This window comes from Osmia lignaria, chromosome 7 (assembly GCF_051020975.1).
Source record: "Osmia lignaria lignaria isolate PbOS001 chromosome 7, iyOsmLign1, whole genome shotgun sequence".
In the NCBI taxonomy this organism is placed as follows: domain Eukaryota; kingdom Metazoa; phylum Arthropoda; class Insecta; order Hymenoptera; family Megachilidae; genus Osmia; species Osmia lignaria.
In genome coordinates, this window is record NC_135038.1 from 8,004,667 (window position 1) to 8,030,337 (window position 25,671).

At 46.6% G+C, this 25,671-nt stretch overlaps 1 protein-coding gene across 12 annotated transcripts in view; it reads left to right on the forward strand.

The window, feature by feature from the left end:
* The window catches only part of LOC117604286 (transcription factor 4), an 81,841-nt gene that overhangs the window by 19,053 nt on the left and 37,117 nt on the right, over nt 1-25,671 (forward strand). For 10 of the 12 annotated variants that reach the window (XM_034324175.2, XM_076688986.1, XM_076688989.1 and 7 more), the window contains exon 7: nt 11,582-11,659. The exons of the other annotated variants lie outside the window; for them this stretch is intronic. In XM_034324175.2, coding sequence (XP_034180066.1) covers nt 11,582-11,659 — 78 coding nt within the window. The remainder of the gene's footprint in view (nt 1-11,581; nt 11,660-25,671) is intronic. 12 annotated transcript variants of the gene reach the window in all.

Here is a 25,671-nt window from a genome sequence, read left to right on the forward strand (position 1 = left end):
CTTTCGCCCCTTCCTTCCCTCGTTCCCCGCACTGTCTGTTTCACTTTGTCGCACCTTTTCCTCCCTGTTTCGCGTTCCAGCGACGTTTCGAGGTCGTGAAGTAGCCTGGAAAGGCTCTTTGTAATTTCCTCCGCAGCTTGGCGACGTCGATCGATTCCGAGCGGAAACTCGACGCACTCGCGGCTGATCTCGCGGGACATCTCGTTCTATTTAGACGCGATCGAGCTGGTTGGCCGGCTCTTGACCAGCGAATATGTCGAGAATTTTGCGTAATTTCGCGACCGCTGCGTTCTCGAACGCGGCTATTATTGGACACGCACCGGCTGACGTAACGAGCACCATTCGACGTGTTAGCACTCGAACGAATCTAGGATTTTTCGCGGATGCGTACTGCTCGTAAACCGAGCTGTCCGAACGGCGATTACGACCACTTCTTCGGTCTACCACTTATCGGGCTCGCAGAGTGCTCCCACCCGTATTTAGAACCTTTCCATTGCTTTTATCCTTCTGCAATTTCACCTTATTGTCTAGCTTACTCTTCCGTTTACCAGCTTTATTAACTTAAACTGATCGTAAATCAATGTGTCAGACGCTGCAAGTTTTCCCTCTAAAGAGTTCATAAATTCAAACATAAATTTAGGGTGCTGTACGAAAGGACATCGCGACGTTTTCGACACGGTGTCCCAAAGGCAGCCTGAACGTAGAAGAGCAATCATGGTATTATCGCTGTTATCGTATTTATCCCCCTTCCCTCTCTTTATCGTCTTTCTTCCTTGCCTTCCTCCACCTCTTATTTCAACCCTCAGCCACGCTCACTGTGTATCCCCGCGTCTCTCGCTCGGCGTGCAAACTCGCCGCAGTGTACAGAGTACACAGAGCACGCCGTGGCGTGGGTTTATGGAGTGAGTTGTCGACTTACAACGGGTAAACCACCCGTCGCCGATGCGGGGAACAGAGGGAGTAGCGAGGTTGTGTTGGCGAGAAGGGTGGGTTGTATCGGATAAAGCGGCGAGAGAGAGGAGAGATATGATCTATACACATATTTTCTGGCTTCGAACGATACGGCAACTACACAGAGCGTACGCACGCTCGACTATTGTTCGCCTCGGCACTTTAATTTGTTACATCGAGTGTCGTTAAGCCGTGTAATTGAAACGGAGAACGAGATTTTCACCTTAGTCATCGCCTACGCCCTGTTTCCCTTTTTTTCATGAATTATTCGATTAAATATACTCGACAAAAATATTCCAAATTTTTATCGCAAACGGTTAATTTATTAATTTCTTAGACAAAAATCGAACCTCGAGTATCTTTTGTTAAACGTTTATCGTTTTGCGTTTGATTACCACCAGTGTAGTATAGTCGGGTGGATGTGGAAGACACGGAACGTATACATATATCTGGCGTGCGATCGGCCGAAAATGCACGCGTGAGCGATAGTTTACGGTCATTGTGGGATTATCGCGATAAATTATTGGGTGTATCGCAACTGCGCCTATCGGTATGTCGATAGTATTAATTGGGTCGTCGAGATTATTACAGGGGAATGTATCAATAATAATTACCAGTGTATCGGTACAGACTGGGATCTTCGTCGAAATTGTAATGATAAAATATTAGTCTATTCTGAAAATTGTTTATATTTTGTTGAGAAAAAGAAGCATTGTGGAAACTTAACGAATAGTTATTTAAATCGTACTCGATTGTCAGGAAAAAATTTCAAGCAAGGGGTTTCGACTCTTCCTTTTATTTGGCTGGTGATGAACAAAAGGAAGACGCGGTAATTACACGGACGAGATGACGCGGTTTGTCTCGCGAAGGGTTGAAAACCGGCCCATACGGCGGATCCCATGGATGGTTGAGTTTTCTATGGCGTGTACAGGATATTTAACGATCCGTACGTCTCTCCTGTCGTCCGATTGGCCGTCGAGGCACGAGATTAATCTATTACCTTCGACCGGCAGGAAATTTCGAGTGGCCACTATCTGGTTCACCCTCTGGCCCAGGGTCACGTGGCCCGTCAGGGGTTTTATACTCGAGTGGGTACTTCACGTGTACACCGTGATCGTTTTCATGGGGGATTAACGAGCGCGGTGAGAACTGCACGTCAATTAACATATCAATCGCTGTAAATGGATTCATTTTAATTTATCGTCTGCAAGTATCGGTTCTCGTTTCTCCTACGTCAAAGGAGTATGGTCATTTTTCGAAGAAGGACTAAATCGGTTAGATTCCGATAACTTGGGCGATGGTTTCTGATAGTATTTTTTATGCTAAACAAAAAATTATATAGGTCTTGTAGGGTTAACTACTTTAGTTTTCGAGATATACAGTATTAAAGCTAAAAATAAGATTAGGCTTATTTGACCCGTTTTTGCAAGTCAAACAACTTTTCTATTTGGAAAAATAATCGTTAAAGTTGACCACTATTCCACGCAAAGTGTGGTCTACCCCACCCCAACGTTACGTATATCGCTAAAAATGTCTTCGGAAATATTTTTTTATATTATGGCATTAAAAATATCGGAATATTACCTGATAGCATATATCAAGGTCATTGGAGTTGGATTTGTTAATATTTATTTTTATTTTTATTTTTAATATAGTATATCTCGAAAATTAAAGCAGTTAGCCCTATATAATTTTTTGTTCAGCATAAAAGATACTATCAAACACGATCATCAAATCAAGGTGCTCTAATTATCGGAATCGTATCAATAAATCGATTTCTTTTTATTCGGTTTACCTAGAATTTCTAGATCCCTTTCGTTCGTACAATTTTAACCGCAAAGATAACGGTCGCGATAAATTCCCCTCTCTTTCGTATGTTAAGTCGAGCGAATGCGTGTGTGTTTGGACGTCCTGCTGGTGGTTTGTTACGTGGACGATTGCGTAAGATAATGGAAGGGCTCGATTTTAGCGAGGATGATACGCGTGCTCCAGCACGTGAAGCGAATCGTATGTTGCGACCATCTACTCCCTCTGTTTGTTTGAACAAGTTAAAATAACAATGTTTGCGCAAATTTTTGTTGCGGTTCTTCTGTTGTACCAAGGTTGTTGCGATATTCTTCCAGCGTATTTCAGTTGTTCAATTTTGAGATTTTAGTATCTGGGTCTCGATTCCGAGGCAGCGTATGTATCTATAATTCTCTGAAATTACACGTGTAGCGTGCATAGAGAGGGCGCGTGTGTATTTGCTCTACGTACGTGGCAGTGTTTGCACGATGCGTGCAGCCTCGGCTAAGGGTGCGGGATGATACGAGGTAAATCGAGCACCACCCAAGTGTGCTTCATTTGTGGCGTACCGGCCTGTGAAATTTCGGGGGTGCTTCTTTGCCACCCCATCCTCTGCGTTATCGTTTACCCTTCGGCTCGCGGGATGATTTGTCGAATATCGGGGGTGGCTGTCGTGCGAACGAGTGCTTTCGTTGCTGTCGAAATTTTATTAATTCAACTTCATCTTTGCAAATTTCCCTCGAACGGATTAATTGCATAAGAATTTCGGTCGAATTTATTTTCGACGAGAATAACGTTACAGCGGGGTCGTTAAACTAATTTTTTCCAGTCATCTAGACCTAAGAAAATGGTAATCGTTTTCAGACTTCGTCATACTCCTCGAAGGAACCTTTTTTTTATTTTTATGGTCTCCGTTCATTCCCTCGGATGGTTAATGCGAGCTTCGATTTATGGTAATTGCGGCGGGACTGGAAGTTTGCTGGACTCGAAAATCGTTTTGGTCCTTTCTTTCTTTCTTTCTTTTTTTCTCTCTTCTCTTTTCTGCTTCCTATTCGAGATTGACCCTGTTCGAGGCCTTTTCTTTCCTGCGTTCCGCCCTCGAGGATCTTGAAAAACTATCGAGGGCGTACAGCGCATCCAGGCTGATTAGAATTTTATTATCGCGAAGGTGGAGAGAAAAAAGAAGCAGGGAAGAGGTTTTCGAAGGGTGGCATATGGCGCGACTTCTCCGGCCTTTTGAAGTTTTCAAGGATGAAAGAGGCCGACGTTCTCGAGTTTACTTGACTCTCCTCCCTCTCCCCGGAGGGATTCTCCACCCCTCGCTGCTTCTTTTCCTCTTTACTTGTTGACGAAACGAGCCACGCTACGATTCCCTCGTTTCAACTAGCCCCGACTTGTCTTTCAAACTGTCTAAACGACTACCGACCACGGGAAATCCTGGCCAAACATCCGACTGAATCCTGCCCTCGCGTCGGTCTAACTCGTCGTCAAACTACTCTGATCGCCCTGGAAAAGTTTCTTCTCCTTTCCCAATAGAAACGGTAATGCAACCTAAAGTGTTACGTTTCAGCTCCGCGAAATTTCGGAAAAGATTTATGTGGAAGAACAAAGGAGATCCTTAAAAAATATAGCGGTTAGTAAAATCGATGGAATCCGTGAGAGACTGAGAAAGCAGCCTCGAAGATTCTTTTACGTTTCTCCCCTATGGAAGCGAAGAGGTCCCATTTCGTGAAGTGGTTCTCTGCCGTGGAACTAATAGAAATTTCGGAGCTTGGTACCTTACGTATCCGGGTAATGTACCCTAAGTACAGCCATATAAGATAAGAGTAAGGGGAGAGAAGCAGGATGGATAACGCCATCGTTTCTACCACGACTCAGTCACCACGGGGGTTCGCGTGTATCCAACTTTCCTAGTAAATTTATTACGATCGACCTTGTTATCCCTCTCGAACAACCATCTTGCCCTTTTTTTTTTTTAATCTAGTTAATAAATATTCTCCTCTCGCGGTATCGTTTCAACTTTGCGGGTGCGCAACTTGTAACGCGGTCAAATTAATTCCTTGTACATCGGCGTAACTTTGTCCCGGTAATACCATGAGAATTGATTTCTCGAGTCGAGTTTAATCCTTTCGGATAAACGACACTTCCGGATGGGTCAACGTTGCATCGAGGTTATTTCGAAAGTTTCGCTCCGTCGAAAGCTAAGTCGGTCGCGATCGAAGGGGATGTCGCTGACGAAGGAAAATCGGAGTACCGATCAATTTCAGGGACAATATTTTGCAGTAGTTTGATATTTCTCATGAGTATCGACTACGTATAGTTCGGGACGTACACTATAGCCAGGATGGGTAGACTAAGCGGCGGAGGTTGGTACTAAATCTCACCCTAAAGCATCCCTACCGAGCCACCCCTAACTACGCTACTAGTGCTCCTGCCACCCCTCGTTCAGCGTCTCGCATTGGCGTAGCTATCGCCCCAAGGAATTCTACACTTTTGTACACTGACCCGAATGTTCATCAAAGAATTTCTGAACATATTTTATCGGAAATTTTAAACCCTTATTTTATGTGTTATTTTCAACTTTCAAATGAAGGGCGCACAGTAAAGGAATCTTGCTAACTAAATCGAACAGGCAACGTTCGTTTCTTTTTCCCTTCGAAGCAGAACGATCGATAAGACCGAGGTATCTAGAGAAACAGGAGAGTTAGCGTTGTCGATAAAGGAGGCTTTTTTAATGAAAATAGAATAGCACGCGTAGCGAGCAAACGAGAGACACGTCTTTTCTCGATATGGTGGTTGGCTTTCGTCTCCTTTTTAGGAGACTAGGCCTCATCGCGCGTATATAAACGCGTACATATGCTCGTGTTACGTGCGTTTCACTCGGTCCGGGTACGCGCAAACGAGGATCAAGGGATCGACGTGCCCCGTCGGGATACATCGTGCGCTGGCTCGCGATCGAGATTCGTTAGGTCGATCTATATTTGGACGAATCGATCGGAACGTAGAAGGGCGGAGGGGAACGTACACTGTTACCGGAGCCTCGATTAAGGCTAATCGGGATTAATCTCGCGGATCTCACAATGAGAGACCGCTTGTGTTCTTCTGCGTGTCCGCCGCGTACCGGCTTGCTCGACCGGCAATGAGCGAATTAAAAAAAAAAAGAATTAATTAGAGATTAGTTATCGAAGCTTGCTAACGACGAGGCTAGCTATGTAACTCTTCCAAGGAGTCACGCGTCGATTCTTTCCTACGTAGTACTCGTACAGAATGCATAAATCTATCGAAAATTGATCGTTCGTTAGTGGCTTAATTAACCGGGGATAAGCAAGAATGGAACGCGGAACGCGGTTTCTCTTCGACTAGCTCGAGATTTATTTCCTCTTTCAGCGAGCTTTGTAAATCCCATTCCGATCTTCCCGATCTATGCGAGTTCGAGTCATGGAAATTTCGACGATGAAAATAGAATACACGATAAGTTTTTTTTTTTTCTTGATAATCTTCTGCCGTCTCGAGGTTGAGAAGCCGGCTGCGGGCGGTCGCGTTTGGCGACTCGCGAGAAAGGTCAGATTAAGCCCTTTTCCTTGCTACGCTCTCGAGCAATCCCGTTTTCCATTGAGCTTACGCCAGTGGCGTCGCCCCCAACCCATCTCTATATACCCCGTCGCCCTGCAGTTAATGTGTTCCAGGGTGGAACCCTGCCCGCCCCCTTGGCTCCCCTGCTCCCAGACCGCCCCCAATTTCAGCCCTCTTTCCACATCTACCCTTACCGTTTCCCTCTCTCCTGGCTCCTCTGCCTCTGCTCTACCCACCCAACTTGCGATCTCGGGTTTGCCTCAACCAGAGAATATTTCGCTTTCTCTCTTACACCCATCCCTCTCCTTCTCTCCGTTCAGCTTGTTCCTTTCGCTCCTCTGCCGTATTCTCCACTCTGCCTCTCGTCTTTCTTTCTCTCCTCTCAGCTACTCTCTCACCCTCTTGTAACTTCTCTCTTTGTTTTAGAAATTAGAAGCGGATTACCGAATCCCCTTTTCAGCTGTGTGCTGTTATTAACTATTACCTTTTAGCCCTTCACCCTACCGCTCTCGAACGAGTTGTACCTGAAAATTAAATCACTTTTATGGAACTTGGTATTCTTTCTGGCCACTGTGTAACCAGGGCTGCTGTATAACGGATGAATTATCGACGGCATAGGTTGATCATCTTTTTTTACCCGTTCGTCTAATCGACAATCGTAATTAACCGAAGACTAATATAGTCGCGTCGATAACATTGTCCTACACGTTGAATTGTTTATACGTACTCGATTCAGTAGTCGTGTAATCCTGTCCACAGTACTTGCACTGTTTCAATCGTCGTACGTGTAAACACGTTCGTAGCACTTAAAGGGTTAATTAGATCAGCGAGTCCGGGAGGCTCCGTTCATAATGGCACTAGGTACTACGGAGTTCCGTTTTCTTGCCTGAGACCCGGCTTTTTGTCGGATCCTCCGGGAACGATGCTCGTCGAGGAGCATCTTACGATTTTTCTTCTTTTTTTTCTTCTTTCTTTCTTTCTTTTCGCACGAACAAGGAACTGTACCGACGGCGACGAAGAAGGAGAAAGATGAGGCGTCCGGGTCGACGACTCTCCACCTTTCTTTCTCGTCTCGGCTTCTTCTTCTGCTCGTTCGTTGGGCGAGAGTCTCTCCTCTTCCTTCGATATCTTTACCCGTACGAGACGAGACGACGAGAGAGAACAGTTTACACAGTTGGCCTGGCGAGGTTACCTAATTATTTGTTGCCCGCTGCCAATGACGAAACGTTTCCCGGCCGCCAGGTTACACCGTGTCGTTTTCCCTTTCGCCTTGCTTTTCACTCCCGCGCGATTTTTCCGATACGCCGATCGTAGGTCCGGTAGGTAAAGGGAACCATTAGGTGTTCCGTGTTTTTTTTTTTTTTCTCCTCCCCTCGATGCATGGACGGTGCAATTACTATGTTTCTGGGACCGGGCACTACTGCGAGAGGGCAGAAGGTAAGGTGGTTCGAAATGATATTCGAGAACACCATATGCCAGTGATCTCGAGGTAGTATAGTAGTGCGACAAGTACCTTTCAAGATTTACAGCGGCCATATTAATGCCAGCAAGTGCGCTGCAGGAGTCCAGGGAATAATCCCTTGGCCCTTGGTTATACGAGGTGAAATTCTCCTCGATGGACACACGTCCACGGTAATCCGTAGTTCAAGCGGGATTCCGCATTTTTTTTCCTCCAAATTTATCAACTGAATCAACGAATCGAGTGTTACGTAACTGTTTATTTGAACAACGCCGTTATTTATCTTACAACTTGACGAACATTCTCGCTATGAACGCGATGCTGATTTCTAAATTCTATGTTCTCGAGTAGGTATCGGCCTGATACGAGCACGAAATTATGTCTCAGTGATAAGGAGTTTAGATTCTAATTTTCGTAGGATTCTTTTATCTACTTCAGGTCGCTTCTCTAGTGAATATACCTCTTTTTACAGCTCAATCGACATGTATTTGACCGTGGCACATAAATGGTTAACACGCGAAATAAAAGACACAATTGTCCTAAAATTTAATTTAATTGAACACTAGTATCCCCGTAGAAAGTTGCTTTTGTCGGAGAACAATGGATCTTTTTTTTTTTTAATAAATGCATATAGTGATAAAATAAAGGTTCGGAGATTGTAGGGTTCCGGACCCTTGGAATTGTAGCGTTGGGAAACTGGTAGATTCTCCTCGCCTTACCTTGAAAGGTAGTCACCTATGGGGTCAGGTACGAAAATCTCTGTAACTGTACATTGCTGGTGCCCCATTGTACTTGTAGCTTATTTTCATTCGGGTTTGGTGTGTCGGTACCTGTCAGTTTTAATTATTTTACTGCCAGCACCAGCTAACCCAGCACTTTCCGCGTTTCTTTGCACCTGACGAGACGAACCTTTCCACGAGACACGGTCATTTATTTTGACTTCGGAGTCGTTTTATTGCCGGTCCCGTCGAATTTGCGAACGGAGCATTGTGCCTAATTGAAAAAAGCGTTTGGGTCGGGTGCAAGTTTCTTGTCTTTCCCATCGACCGAGACGCATCAGGTTGTACCTGTGCTTGTACCCATTTTAAATTTACCTAGAGACTCGATCGATTCGTTCGAAACATGTTCGATGAAAAAAAAGATGAAACAAGGATCTCGGAGGACGAGTTTAAGAAGTTGAGGTTCGATTCGTGTATCGAGAGCCGATTTTATCCAGCAATTAGCGGTCAAAGACTCTTCGTCGATGGCCGCGATTTCGATGAAACTTTTTTTTTTTCTTCCTCGCAGAGGTTCGTTGGCCATATCCGGATTTCGGTCGGGAAAACTGGAACTCTCGTTCGTCTGCCAAGTGGGTTAGATTGGGTCGGGTGAGGTTAGGTAATTATATACCTTCGGCCAGTCGCGTGGGTACGACACTAAAATTACTCACGAATTTCCAACTAACGAGCTCTACCTTTGGCGCCACGAGGTGTCCCGTTTGTCTCCGGCGACAGATTTTCCGAAACCGCGCCACTCTTCCGTCCGTCGAATAAAGATATTTTCACCCAGCGGGATCGGTTTAACGACGTTTCGAACGCGTTGGAATATCGTTTGACCGTTTACTCGAGCAGTAATTACTCGTTTCCCTTTCGGTGCTCTTTCTCTCTCTCCTCTTCGAATATTCCGAAACGACAAACGCTTTCTTCCCGAGAAATTCTCGAAATCTTACGTATCACCTACGACCCGCGAGGTGGATGTTTTCACGCTGCATCGAGAGAATCGATGCTGCTTTTCAACGAAGTAAAGGAAAGAGAGGAATTTCGCGAAAGGGGAAAGCGACGTCCTTCCTCGGAATAATCGTTTCGTGGTCGTCCCGTGTCCCATACACGGCACGGTTGTTTCGTTTCCCGTGTACACCTTTGTCCCCCGGGCAGATCTCGCCTCGTAACAGCTTTTGTCTCCAGAAACAGAACGGCACTTTCGCGCGGTGCATTCGAGAGAAGATTTCGCGTCGCGTCGCGTCGCGATGCACGCCGTCGCGTCGTTCTTGATCTCCTTCGCTCTCTTTTCGACTCAACAAGTGGACCGATGTTTTCGGCGCGGTACATAGCCGGCAGAGAGCCAGAGAATCATCCACCCACGCTAGTAGCCTCGGCTTGTCGTCGTAGTAGTCGTCGTTGTTGCTGCAAGAGTGCCGGCTTGTACGGGCAAAAACGTCGGCCCTTCGCGCTAGGGGTTGCTTCCTGTGAGCGGTGAGCAACCGGGGACGAGACGAGGGGAGCCTAAACCGAAATGCTACAGACCCGACTATATGTCGCGGGTTGAAGGGAGGGAAAGGTTCCTGCTCTCTTTCGCTCCCTCAGGGATCGGGAGAGAGACCTGCCTAGCGATGGCTTCGAATCGTTTCGATTTTTATTTTGTTCCATGGAGTATCGGGTTAGGAAAATGGGTTTATAAAATCAATCCTTTCAGCTGTTAGTAGTTGTTTATTATAGAAATAATAGTTACAATTATTTATTGAATCGTAACAGTGAACACGAGATAATTTCTTCTATCACTGATACTTAAATACTAACATATATCTTTTTTTTTCAAATATTTTAATGGTAGCTCTTTTTACAATCGCAAATTTTCGATATTACCAAAATAAAATAAATTGTTTGAAAAGTGGAAAGAAAGAAACTGGGATAGCCATTGCTAGCATCTCGTCGAGGTAGAAGTGGGGATACGTTTGACGATGTGGTGGGGGTACGGTGTACAGTAGGGGAGGGGTGGGGCGGCCGCTTCCCCTCGCGGAGCGTCAGTCTCGTCGTGTAACCCGTACCGGAAGGAGCTTCGGTGGATGATCTCCGTCTGTTCCTTCTTCGCTCATTTTCCTCCGTTTTTTTCCAAATTTTTTCTGTTTTCCAAATTCGTACGAGTCGGGTGGTAAAGGAGGGAAGAAAGTTTGTGAGATCGGTACAGTGCATCGAGTGTTCGCGTGGACTCGAGTGCGGTTTACGCGTGTGGACGATACGAAGAAAGCTTGGGTCGGAGCCGTGTGTGTCGCGAGGATTGTACGATTCGCGACACGTATATTTCCAAAGTAACGTCAAGTGGTTCCGGAGTGGACCCGAATCTCGCGGTTCTATCAAACAGGTGTTTCAAAAGTCGATCGTTAAGGAAGGACGCGTGTACGATGGTGCGGGGGCGGTCCAGTGAATCGTCGTAGTCCGTAGCGAGGTTACGCGATGCGTCCTCGTGGCACGCGGTGACGTCGGTCACTACTCCAGTGTTCTTCTTGGCCGTTAGGAAAATCGCGTGACCCTGTTTTTCCCTCTTGGTGAATCGCTCGATGACTATTCCCTCCGTTGGTGTCCAAAGGACCGATGGTGCGTGATACGTTTCCAAGGAATTCTATCATTCTCGATCACCCGTCTTTCGCCATCCGTCGCTGATATGTTTCCTCGGATTTCTACGTGACCCGGGGTGTTATCGTCGCACCAGTAGTGGAAAAAGTCTCGTAGGTAGGCAGTTCTATCGTTTTCTGGCTACGATAGAGAGCGTGGGACGCGTGTGAAACGCGTATTTCGATATTGGCCGAGGTCGATCGGCTCGAATTGATCGGACGATGAGACGGATAAACCGATCGTATCGAGACGCGATCCTCGCCGAGATTTGATAAGGGAAACGTTAAGCCGCGGTGGCTCGTTTGCGTTGCCGAAATTTGTTCGTTAGCGCAGAATGCAGTCTAACGCGATAGTGCGCGACATAGCCAGCACGGAAAAGCTGATAGGCAACAACAACAACAATCTAAACAACAACGGCTCTCCGGGCACGGACATAATGTTCCAGATGGAGGATGACAGTCTCACGCAGTTAGGAAGCGTCTTTCAATCAGCCTATCAGTCGATCGTCGGCGGTGGTGGTCAGGTAAGAGTGAAATTTACTCGAAGGAAAGAGGAACCGAGGGAAATCAACCCTGTTTCGTATCGCGAAACGATTATCCTAGAATCCCGTCGCGTTGTGTATCGAAGTTGCGTCGCTTTCGAAAGAAAGTTTCTTCGATTTCGAGCTGGTGGTGTACTAGTTGGGAAAGAGTTTGTTGCCCGTCGTGTTCGGTGTGTGCTCGGCCGTTCATGCTGTTGGAACGGGCAGGACCGGATGCGCCAGTTGGAAACGAGTTCCTTTTCAATCTGCAAGTTGTTTCGGTTCGCATAGGGACTGCCAGCAAATCCGATTGCGCGTCGATTGAAAATAGGGGCACGTTTACGATTTTCTCCGTGTATCCGACGCGACGCGACGCGACGGAACGGACCGGAGCGTGCGGAGCACGCCATCGGCCCGCTCACGTCACGGTTACGTCACGAACATGGCCGTCGTCACGTGGGCGGGCACGACGTCGGTAGTTCGCTCTTTTTCTGCCGCGGCACCCTTCCTTCTTTCTCCCTGCTCGGGGTGGCCCAGCGCTTCTTTCGAACTCCGAACTCGGAGGGTGCGAGAGGAGATCTTTGTCGGAACGCTTTGCGATTCTTTCCCCTCTTTCTGACAAAGTTTCTTTCTTTTTATTTTTTCTTTTTTTGTCTTCCGCGGAGTTCGATGGGATTCTCATGGGAAACGAGGGAATTTCGAGGGTATACGCGTGGCAACTGGTTTGATTATCTTGGCAAATGCAGCGCGCGTAATAAGGCGTCCAGGAATATATGAGAAACTAGCGAGGGACGTCTATTTCGACTCGCACGGCACCAGTGACTCATCATCATCCCTGCATTGTTTCGTTAAATGGAATTTCTATCTAATTTAAATGCGGCTTAGCCAGAAATAATGCGATTATGCGTTAGCTTATTCTGTTTGTTAATCTCCTTTGCACACCATTGTCACCCTGACGCCGAGCGAGGCGGAGGCAGAGCAGAGGGAGAGACACGGAGAGCCTCGATGTTCCGTGTACCTCTTCTCTCTCTCTCTCTCTCTTTCTCTTCTTCCTACACTTCCCTCAGCTTTGCCGTTTTGTACGGCACTGTACATTATTTCAGTACAGTCCACGGGCAGCCACTAGATCCTCTCTGGCTTATGGACTGGTCGCAGAGGTTCTCCGTTTCCGAAAGTTGCAGCTTTAATTTCTCCTTAATCGCGCCGCTCGAACTCCTGGAATCTTTCGATGAATCTTTCCTCGACATAGGGGGCGTCTCTTCCACGTCCAGGCGAGTCTTTCCGTCCTTCGTTGTCTCTTCGATTCGGAGTTGGATATTGCGCAGTTTATCGCGACAAAGAATTTTCTGTTTTTCCATCGGTTTTCAAGCGATACGTTCATCCACGGTTGCGTTACAAAAGCGTCGCAATTACAAAAGGTCCAACGTCACAGAGCGAAACAACAGGTTGGCTAGAGGCGAGGTCTCTTACACTCGAACGCAACGATCCACAGCTGTCGGTCCATTATGCGAGAAGCTTTTTGTACACGGTTTCTTGGAATCCTTAATTGCGAGAACACGAATTTGTCAATGAAAAATCTATCCGATATGTTTCGTAATAATCGTAAATCGATATCCGATACTTGATGAATAATCGAGAAACGTTGAAGCTGATTTTCGCCGTAATAAAACGAAGGTGGCAAGCTCGTTTGGAAGCAGGTATTTATCGTGCGTCGACGGGAAGAAAGTTTTCTATCTTGGTGATCTCGATTTCGAGCGTCTGGCAAAACCAGTTTTTGATCGGGCCGAGGTAAGGCCAGCCATTTCCGGTCCGTGCACCTCCCTCTGTTCGTGGTTCATATCCGGTACGGCACTTGCAACGTTTGAAACGCTCCGCTCCGCTCCGCTCTGCTCTGCCCGTTCGTGTACGTCGCTGCTCCGAGATGCTTTTTTCCCCTAGCTTTGTCAGGCGTAAAATCTTAGCCGAGTCATCGTCGATGGGAGAAGAAGACGGTGGTCGTTGAAAAACAGGAGAAGAAAAAACGGGACGCGTTCGTTATGAAAGCGTTATCTCTCTTTCGGGCTTAATTAGCCGCGAGCCTGTTCATTTTTCCGCTAAAACCGTAGAGTCGCGATCGATCGTTTAAACGGCAGGCGGTGCGTAGTTTCGTAACTCGACAACTGCTTCTTCTCTTAGTTTCGATTCTCGATCATTCGCCACCGTTTCGATGCTTTATCTCAACTTGGTCGACGAAATATAAATAGTTTCTTTGATAAATTAGCTCTGCGATCCGTCGGCACCGTGTTTTTTCCTTAGGATTCTTTTGGTAAAAGCTGAAACGAGGATAGGGCAGGGAATGAGAGAGACGAGAAAGCGAAAGTACTGATCGGTGTGGTCCTTGCTGTTTGCTCCGTTTCAATTAAGACGAAAAATTCGTGGGCGATAGCGGCGCGCGCGCGTCGATCGTGAAAGCCGTCGTCGAATCGAAGCGGTTTTACGACCGATCGACGATCGATCGTTGCCGAGAAATACGACGTCGTTCGATTTCAGGAAGGTCGACGGTAATTGCCGTTGAAAACAGGGGGGAATTGAATGAAACCGATAGGGCCCCGTTACGTCGCCTCATTTCACCTGTCCGTCCGCTCGACTAACGACCGAGTCGCTCCGAGACCAGAATTTTATGCAAATCGGCTCGCAATCGCGACGCGTATGCCAACGTCCGATTTAAGAATCCGAACGACCGGCAGACCGATAGCGTCCACGATGACGATCCGTCGGGAGGTGTATATTGGTATCGCAATATCGAAAGGGAGTTAGGATGAAGGATATGAAAGTAGAGGCGAAGTGAGAGCCACTGTAGCGACGCCGAGGGCTAGGTTAAAAGCGGCAATGAATAGAATTGATATAAATGGGACGGCGACCTGGCTTCGGGTCTCGAAGCTGATTGTTTTTTCTTTCCCCTATCGTCGAATTGGCCGACAAGTGCCACTTTATTAACTGCAACCAGTACGTTTTCGATGCTGTCTAGCAAAGGAAACGCTCCTCGAGACTTTAATGGTGCACGAAATTACGCCACGAAGAAGCATCGATAAATTTCCTCCTCGTAATTATCAACCCCGCTGTTCCGTGTCGATCGAGCAGCTTTTGAAAACCGAGATAAATATCCTAACCGGGCGGACGTCACGAAACGTATGCGCACTAGGAACCGACAGAAGTCAAAAGGATCTCCGAATTTCCTCTCGTAACAGCATCACGGCTTCCGGTTGATCGTCGCTGTTCCTCTCGTAATCTATGCTTGGGATTAGCATTAGTACTTGGCCGCGTATGTGTAACCCATATGATCGCGCTTGTAGCTACATACGCGTGCGAGTCCACTCCACAATTTGCAGGCGGACGTGTACACACGCGTAAACAGATACTCCGGTAAGGAATATATTTGCCCCGCGTGCGCGCGTGAGCTCCCAGCCGAGTACACGATCGCGCGCGCGTAATTAGACACACGCACGATACCTGCACAGCAACCAGCTCGAATACCACTTAGCCGCGTGACAACGGGCTATCCGTGTGCCTGGAGCTCTACTAATAGCGCTATCCTAGGATCCAATGCTCGCCGACTGATATATCCATTCCTCGTAACCATTATCCCTCGCTTCTGTTTGCACGGATACACCTAACTGCGGGACACGCGCATTCCGTAAACCCGCGTGCACCGGCTAGTTAGTGACTCTTAACGCTCTTCCATAATCGCACCATTTCGTTTTCTCTATCTTTGCCCGACTTGTATCGTCACGCGTGACTTGAAAATATCGAATCGAAAGATTCTAAAGGAAAGCTCGTCGAGGTGTACCGATTTAATCGGGTGAAAATTAATAAAGCTTATACGCCGTGAAAATTTCTTGGAAAATCACCTCGTTTGGTTCTAATTGGCCCTGTATACCGGCGCTCACCTGTGTTTAGACTCGTCTATGTTTCCCTTGACAAGATGTACACCTATATCAGCTCGCAGCTGTGTGCGAGTATGTGTGCCACGCTTACTAGTCTAACGCGAGCATAGACGTAACTTGACAGGAATGTGTGTTACGTATATAAACGGCTACACCCGCGCCCCTCTATGTATACACGTGTGCCCGGAGCCACTGTATAGACACCATATATACGTCCGATTATTAGTGTGTCACACACGCTTGATTTGGTAGCGGGCTTATAACGGCCGCCATAGCGCCGAGAGGCGCCAGCTGGATGTGTTTCGGAACGCACCCCTTCCAACCCTCTCCGCACACTCCCGGCACTATTGCTATCCCCTTCTCGTACGCGATACACGTTGACGTTGATGACAATGATGATCATGAGGCCAATGGTATTCTGTAGCGTCGAAATTTTCCGGGAAATTCGGCTATCCCTTGAACCGTAATTCTACCGGTTTATTAAGGGTGAGATTTTTCAATTTTTCCTTCCTTCTCTCTTAACACGTTGATATTTTTCGCATATCGTAAATGACTTATGTTTATTTAACCTCGAGAACGTAAGAAGTCGGCAACGGGAGGAAACTTTGCACTCTTTGTCCTCCGGTTTAATCTGCTTACATGGTAATTACGCGTCGTTAGGCGCAACGTTTCTGTCAGAGGTGCAAACAAACAACGGTTATTACTATCGATACTAGTCGCATTAGTCGAGGCGCGTACCAGCGATTTATTAACGCGGTGTAAGTGGGCGTAGCCCGTATACAGAATAGTCTATTACTATGATAGATCAGATCTGAAATCGGTCTGCGAAGGCGATTCTCTTTAACCCTCGCCTCGGGGTCAATCGTAACTCGGACGCACACGAAATGTGATGGTCCTTCGATTACAATTAGGCAGCGTTCTTTTTAAACGAGACTTTCGTGTATTGGAAAATTGAAAATGGAAGAGGGTTTAAATGAAATTTAAGTTATCACTGTCTGAGCGGCGATCCCCCAACCCGAGGGTTAATTACGCGCGTTGAAACCCGGAAGATTTATTTCCCCGCTAACGATTCCTTTTTTTCTTTCTGTTTCAGGTGAGTTAACTGGTTACCTTCTGTAGGTTGTCGGTTAAGTGGAGCTAGACACATCGTTGGTGAGAGATTTTTCTTTTTATTTGCCATCTCCTGTTCCTTTTCCTCCGACGAATACGCGATCGTTCGAGGAGCAAACGGTGTTCCTCGAAGAATTGTTAATTTTCTTGATCGAACAAAGAAACGCGTTAAGTTTTAACGAGAGTCGGGGTATATCTTAACGAGTAGGAACGGAGAGGGAAGCGGCGTGGAAAAAAATGAGGGACGTTGGGTCCGCTGCCGAGACTAAAGAAAACGAAGGAAACATGGCGACTTTCGGGCCATATGGCGTTTACGGATACCCAAGCACCGTAAAACTTTCATGGACATAACCTGACCTCCCCATTTCTCTCTCTCTCTCTCTCTCTCTCTCTCTCTTCCTTGGTCTCTTTTTCTCTGCCGTTCGCGCCGTCCCTCTGCTCGAACAGGAGCCTTAATCAACAACCGTCAGGCCCTTAAAGGACGAATGGTTTCGGGTCTAAAGTCACGAAACGAAGCGCTTTCGGTCGCGCTACTAGAACGATTCTTTTAAAATTCTCTTCTATCCGTGTCATTAAATTTTTTTCTATCAGCGTTGATCAATTTCGAAAGATGACCAAGGTATCGAGGGAAGTCGGATGATTCGGCTACCGGTTATTAAGCCCTTCAGACATTTCGTATCCGAAATTCCACACGGTATAATGCATTGGAGGCCGACACGGAATACCAATATACGCAGGCGTGCACACAGACGCGTTCTTGCGACCGAAACGGGCTTCACCTTCGACTCCAGGGATCGATCTGCATAGCGGTAGCTCGCATAATCGCGCAAAACGCGTGTACTCGCGTGTGTGTTTCTGTATACGCGCGCGGATAGAGTAATCGTGTGCACATGTAGGACAGAGTCGATTCGAGTTCGTGTGCCTGTCCAGTGTGCAAGCAGCTCCATAACGCGGCGAACGTGCAAGCAAGCAAAGCCAAGCTAGGTGTCTCGGGGGGTTGGATCGAGCTTAGATTAGGTTGGCTCGAGCCAGTTCCGATTTCCGTCGAGATCTCATGCTAGATCGTGCCTACCTCGGTGCCTGTCTCTAGATTTCTGCGTCTCTCCGATCCTCCCTACCGTCCTTTACTCTTTCTATATCTCCTCCTCTCTTCTTCACTTTTCTTCATCCTCTACCGTGCAATTTGCTCTTCCCTGCAACGCTCGAGTACTCCGGCCTTTTGTAATTCAATTACACGCAACGCTCCCACAGATTACGTTATTTCATGCCTCTAGTCTTGTCTGAATCGAGTTCGATGCCTTTCCATAGCGTTGCAAGAAAACGTGCATAAAATGTATCAATAAATGTCGTTGATTCCATGAAATCCATACTATCCATACTTGGCTGACAAGTACCGGTATGTAGGTATAGCACGAGCATTTCGATCAAGACGATGCATTCTTCGAAATGAAAGAAGGAAAGTTGCTTTCGAACGAAATATCGTTTTTCGGTGGAAACTTTAATTGAACCTACACGGTGAAGCCGGTGGCTGAAAATAATTGAGAACCCAACAACGGGCGTGTACGTAGCGTATCAGGTTCGGATTAGGGTTGCTTCGAGCCAGTTCCGATTTCCGTGCAGATCTCACGGTAGATGGTGCCTACCTCGGTACCAGCCTCCAGATTATATCCTGCCTGCTTGATCCTCCGGCAACTTTACGTCCCTACGTGCTTCTTGCTATTGTTGTTGCTTCGCACCACCGCCACCCTCTCCGGCAAAGCTACACCGCGTTGCATTTACCTCCGAAACTTTTCTCGATTTCTCCCCACGAACTCTAACCCAGCTCTGATAATCGCTGAAGTAAAACTTTCTGTTTTCGAAGATAATCAACCCCTTCAATTTCTCTCTTTATTGGCTACCCGAATGGTATCCACAATTTTCCAAGCCGCGTTCCTTTCTTTTTTTCTTCTTCTTCTTCTTCTTCTTCTTCTTCTTCACTTTATCGTTGGCATTTTCCTTGAGTTACGAGTCAGACTGTGTTTCGAAATACTTTCGTATTCTAGACTATTTGGTGAGAAAACACAGCCTCGATTCCTGTGGAAAACAATATTTATTACAAACGTTCCTGACGATAAACGACACGGACTGATTTTCCTCGCGTTCGACTGGAGAATTTCAGTGATATAATTCGAGCCGGAGATTATTCAACGTTTACCTTTGACAAACGACGCTCGTCGAACGTGTATATACGAGTTCAACGTTGTATCATGGCGTCGAGTGTGACGTAATCGATATCAGGATTAATGCGGAAAACCGTCTCAGATAAACGATAATTTTATTACGGGGAAAATTACACAGGTGGGTTAACGACGCTTGAAATCGTGCGCGCTAGTTTTCGTGCTTGTACCATGATAATTTTCTCGCTGCGATTTAAAGTCGATCGCGGATAATCACGCGAGGCCAAAGTGTGGCTTTCGAAAAAAGAAAAATAAAAAATAAAATAATTCAACTCGCGAGGACGAGAACGGTGGATTAAAGAGACACGTGTACCTACCTTTGCCATGACAAGCTTGGTCGATTCGAATTAACTTATAGACGATACGTTATCCTCGGGCCGAGTAACATCTTGAATTTCTGACGAGTTGGTAATCGTCATCGATGAAGCAATTTCGTGCGGTGGAAAGTCATTCTTGAAAATGTTTTTCGCGAGGGAAACTTTTTTACAAGGCTGAAGATTAGATGCACTTTCGTGCGAGCAGCGTCGAATCTGTTCTCACACGGTATTATTTAAGGGACAGGAGTTGGATTTTAATTCGAGCCTCGTGACCGGTCCTGAAATTCGATCCAAAATTACGAGGACGGTCCCGGTGAGTTCCGGAGCAGCAGAAACACGAGAGTATTCCCGATGCGGTCTCAAGGGAATTATAGTTTCGACGGTCAGAATTATGGTTTTGCTACGCCAATGGGTGGGTCATTTCCTGAGTGTCGGAGGTTCTTGCTCGCCCCTCTCTTTCTCTCCTTCGTCGCCTTCTTTCCCTTCGTCTTACTTTCTTTTCTTCCTCTCTTCTTTTTTCCCCTCCCCTTTTTATCCCTTCTTAACCGCACTTAACCGTGGATACCTTCTTCCTCCTCGTTCGACTAAGGATGGTTACGTACGTTTCACGAAGAGGGAAAATTACAGATGTAAAGAAAAAAGTAGCTGGAGAAAGAAAAAAAAAAAAAAAAAAAACATTGTAACCCTCCTTTTCATTCGGGATCTCGATGATGTACAGGGTCTAGACCAAAATGACAGTCCATCGCAGCGAGAAAGGAATGGTTTTTCGAGAGAAGGCGGTGATTCGCTTCGAAACTAGCCAATATGTGGATTCCGACGAGAAGATTGCGTCGAAAAGTTGAACTAGACGATAGGAGATCGATAGGGCTTCTCGTTTCTTAGATTCTTTTTATTTATTTTTTTCCTGTCCGACCGTTCGAAGAAATCAATTTCTTCGTCGCGAAACTTTTTAACGTCGATCGTATATAGCGGGTTTTTTTTGTCTTTACCGAGATTAACGTGTAATAAGCCGTAGATATGGAAAACATTGTAAACGTTTCAGACTCGATGCGTCGATCTCTTTGCACAGGTGTACCTAATCTGGACTTCTTTTCAACTATCGTCGATTAAATTGTGCAATCGTTGATAGCCGTTCGATCGAGAGGTTCCCTCGTCATTGTTAATTCACCTTCGTTCAACGTTTCTCGACTCCACCCTAGCGATGGCGGGGCGACGGGAAAAGAAAAAGAAAAGAAAAGGAAAAATAAGAAAACCTTGCCTCGATTTCACGTCGCCGCGGAGGGGCAAGGAAAGGAGAGTCGAGTAATTACAGCGCGGTGGATTTACGAACTCGCTAAAATTTTCTGTCGGTCCTCCTGTAATTTCCTTCTCTCGTTCTATTTCTTTCCTTCTAGTTATCGGCTCGCATCCCTCGGAGGTACGACCGATCCGTGGAAAATCTATCTTCACCGATCTTTTCCCCGGTGACCCGGGCCCCAGTACGCGGAGATTCGAAGCCGATGATTTAGGTTTTCGAGGGTTCCTAATCCAGGTACCTTCGTCTCCTTGCACAACGTCGTTATTGCTGTTCCGTGTGTAAAACAATGAGATTAGCGCTGCTGGAATACTGGTCGCGCGCTTTTAAAACCCATAATCCTGCCTCGAGAAGACCTGCTAAGAGGACAGTGCTACTGCCTGCACCCGGTCCCCTCTACGCCTCCTTCTTTCACAGGTTTTGCAACCGTGCTTTTCATTCTGTTGCCGGTGCATACCGTGCCCTCTTCACCCTCTACCTGTTTCTCTTCCAACGATCTTCGTGCCTTCCCTTGGAAATCGCACCAAACTGTACCTAAGCGTGGTGAAGATTTTTACACTCTTCAACCCTTTAACGACCAAGGGATTGCTCGTAATTTGTTGCGCCTATTTATACAGAAATATAGCTTCGTGACTGGCTATTATACCGGATGATTCATCGCGAAAGGGTCGGCTCGACGTTAGTAATAGTTTGCGTGTTCGGTTGGATTCAATTTCGAAGCATCGTCGCGGCAATTCTTACATCCGTACCGTTGTCATTCAGTTGCAGGAAGGTTTAATCGAATTTTATTTTATTTTTTTTTTTTACATTCGATCTAAAGAAAATTTACACCCGTTCGCGCGGTGATCTGCGTGTTGACAACGATCCGGAGCAGATAGTGCGCATGTGCGTGTGCATTCACACGTACTCGCTTGTAACGGCGCTGACGCATGCGCGTACGTCGTCCCGTAGCAGCTGTCCGCCAGGTGCGTGCCTCTTTCGACCAATCAGGGGCCTCCCCTTGACCGGGGGGTGCTCAACCTTCGCTGCCCTCAATTTACCTGCGCCCTTTCCCGTAGCTTCTTGTAACCTGCGACCAGCAACTATCACGATATTATTTCTGCTTCTCCAATATCTTTCCTCCCTCGCGAAATATTACTCTTGTTCCCTATTAAAATCTACAATTTTTTGCATTTATATTGCATTAATTTTCGTGGACTTTCTTGAATCTTGACGAATAGCTGCGTTTCGACGATAGAATCGTTCGAGTTATATTCGACCCACTCGATATACGGCCGCGTTGCTTTATCTCGAGGCCGAGTCATTATCTTATCCGGTCAGAATTCGCGCAGCTGGACGAAAACGGAAGAATTTCGCGCACTCTCGTCCACGTGGGTCCGCGTTGCGAAACGGGGCGGCGGACAGCTCGAAACGGAGCGCAAAGTTAATACGGCTAGGCTAAGAGCCAAAGAATCGAAACGTACGAGCGATCCATTAAAGGCGATCGGCTTCAGCTGGCCGATCCGGCTAACTTTATCCATGGCGAATTGTCCCGGCTACGCCGACAATGGACGCCACTCCGTCTTATTGTTCGAACGGGGAAGAAGAAAGATAGACACCATAGTGTGGGAGAGGGAGCACGATAGCAGCGAAAAAAAAAAAAAATTCAACAATTCTCATTGCACGTAATCGCTTATTGTCCGCCTGGCTTTACAGTCACTTTGGTTATTATTATTATTCGACGATAGGTGTGTAACCGTGTAGAACATAAAAGGGTACAAATGCAGGTTTATTCTCGAGAAATAAGCTAAGCGTTACGTGCATGAAACAGTGCTAGGTAATGACGCTTTTAATTTCGGTCTAATTGATTCGAGTTTGCGAGGAGAAAGAGGGAAAGAAAGAATGAAAGTGGAGAAAAATAGGGGAGCAAGGAAAAATATTTTCTTCCATTCTAGAACAGCGCAACGAACGCGAGCTAACCGTTTAGGGAAAACGTCGGCTCCTTTGAAACGCCCGCGCAAGATCGCCGCTGATTTGCCCGAAGAAACGTTGGGGAAATGTCCTGCGCACACGTGCACGTGCAACGCGTGCACCGAGTTTAGGCCCGGGACGATTGATGGCGACAGTGGAAAACAGAAGGGTGAGGTAACAGGGAACAGAGAGAAAAGACAGCCAGGAAATGACATTTTCTTGCTGGGTGGTTTTGCTACTCGAGTAAATGCAAATTGTGGGAACACCGGGAATCGCGATTGCGAAACTAGAGTTGTTGTCTTTCGATCTTTCTTTCCGCACCTCGATCGGGCTTCTCCGGGTCAGATTAAGCGTGGATCTTCTCGTCGAAGTGGAAACAGTAAAATCCACAAGATCTGGCAAGGTGTATTTTCGAACGCAACGTCGTTCGTTCGTCAGACAATCGCGCTGTTAACAACAGAGAACGATTGTGCATCTCTGGATGCAATCGACGCATTGTGAAATCGTCTGCCTTTACTATCGAACGATCAAACGTTTCGCGCATCGTCGGGCATGTTAGTGAGATTAATGAGAGGCTTTGATGCGTGCCAGTAATCATTAATTACACACATTACGCGACGCTTGCCGACCACAACGTCTCTTCTCCGTAACGTACAGAGCGATGCCCGACCGTGTTAACTGTTTGCCTCTCGATGTACCAGGAAATGGACTTGCCTTAAGCGTTCACGTGGCTTCCGTTTATCGTTCGCGTAATCGCCCTCTCTCGACGATGTTTGTGCGTGGCATTGCAATAATTTGGTCCGGCAGCGATTCGCCTGAAACATCTTTTCGTTGCTTAGTCCCTTTTTTTTCTCGTATGCACAATTTAATCAAATGAGTCCGACAGATGTAAGAAAAGAAAAAGTGTATATACGGTGTAATATCGTGGTACAAACGAGTGGCGAATTATTCAACGCGTTCTCGCTTAATTGGTCTTTAATTAGTCTCCGATAATTTGCCCGGCGAATAACCGGACTCGATTGCCGCGGCTGGATGAAATCGCTCGATGAATTATTTATTGTACCCTCCCCCGTTAGATAGGTCAAGGGTGCTCTGCGAAGAGGTCTCCTTCGTGCCAAAAGCCATTAGCTCGAGAAGCCTGCAATCGTTTCTCTCGTCCCGGCTCGACGCGAGACTTGTACTTTTATTTCGCCTTCCTTTCTCGGCTTTCACTTTTTCATACTTAATTTCGCGACGAGACCACCGTCTTTCTCGAGTCTGCCAATTCTCTCGGAGTGGTCGATTCTATCGGTTCCTAGGAAAGTTCCTCCAGTTTCTCGCTGGTCCGTGAAATTCATCGGCATCGCTCGTTTCGTTCATGCAATTTCGTTCTTTCTCTTCTCGTCGCTTTGCTAATCGGAATCGGTATTATTCTTGACTCGATCGGCCGCGAAATCCTATCAGGATTTTCGTGCATCTTCCCCGATACCGTTGGTCCCTGGAGATTTGGCTAACAGCGACGGAAAAGGATGCAAGACTGCCTCCAGGGGATTGCCACCGACTACTTGACTGACAACCAATTATACGTCCCGCTTCCTAAGACAGACGCCGTTTATATCGAGCAAATCCTCGGGGTCTTTTTCGGTTAATCTCGGCGAGGGGCTAGAAAACGTCTTAAGAAGGATTAGGTAGCGAATAGAAGGAAAATCGCCGATGCCGTGGGAGGAAATCAAACTCAAACATCCGGCGATACCGTGAAAAATGTTCCCGTTGATTCGTTTACGTAGTTGCGTTTACTTCCCCTTCATCTTCGTTCTCCTTGTATCAACATCAACGAGATTCTTTTCTTTAAATCATCGTAAGAGATTTCGAAAATCCGTCTTTGTATACCTAACGTCGATTCCCTCCTCCAGCTCGTACGTAATTTATTACGCACTCGTGTAGATTACATTGTTAATTTATCGGTGAAAAATTCATTATCTCGTATAGCAACCCCAACGTGACACGCGAGTCGGGTAAAAAAACGAGCCGGTAATTAGTAATAACGCAGAAGACGGTGTCGTCACTTCCAAGAAACACGGGCAGCCATTTTTCTCTAAGATGCTCCTCCACCTCGTCTCTTTACCCGCTCGTATCTCTTATGCTTCGCAACGGAGAGAAGTCAGAGACGGATAGAAGGAACGAGGACAAAGGAGAAAAATTAGATAACCCCGGGGTGCGGGAAGATAAAGGTTGTCGGCCGTTTATTTTAATCAGAAGCAACCGATAGTCGTGGATCACCGAGGAGCGCCATGTTGTCTGCCCGCTTATCGCCACCTCATTGGTCGTCGTGATTGACGTTCGACGAGGAAGAGCAAGCTCGCGCTGACGATGACGATGAAAGAAGCTTGTTCTAGCCTGGTCATGATCGCGATCCAGAATTTTTTCAATGATACCAGTGAACACTCTGTATCGGTTTCCCCATTCCATCAGCTTTTTTCCCTTTGATTTTTTTTCGATTACTGTTTATTCGTTGTTCGCCAAAGTAGCTTGAGTCTTCGATTAAAATAAATCGTTGCACAACGTTCACCGCGATACATTAAACACTCCTTTTTGACCTGAACGATCGAAATCGCGATAAGCTTTTCACGAGAATGAAAATAAAATTCGTCGAAACGTTTGTTCTGTATTTTTATTTTTTTTGTTTTTTTGCACGGTCGCGTGAAAGCAATTTTTTCCCCCGAAACGTTTTCGAATCGCGGTTTTTGAGATACGACTTTCGGCCCCAAGGGGATGAGGGTTCGAAAAATTCATTTGTCGCGGCAGAATGAAATTTTCAATTTATCCTGCCGCGGATGTGTCGCGCGATTTTCGCCGCTGGATATTTATATTCTCTCTCTGTCCCTTTTTCGCTCTCTTTCCCGGTCGAGCTGGTGAAATTATTACATAATTGTTATTCACACCGGGCGTGGAAAATTAAAGCGGAATATCGCGAGGATAAAGCAGACGCGAGCCGACAGAAGTGGGCCAATAACGAGGCGGTCACTCGTTCGCGGGGGGGCTATCGCTCGTAATTTTCCTATCCGGCAAAACATCATTTTTACCCGGTGAATTGTTTTACCGTGATCCTCAACTCGCCATTTTCTCGAGCTGCAAAGTGACAGCATAAATAACAATTGGTTTATGATCACGTATTCCAAGGCTGCGGTAATTTTTCTAGGTATAAACGATAGAGAAAGGGAACGAT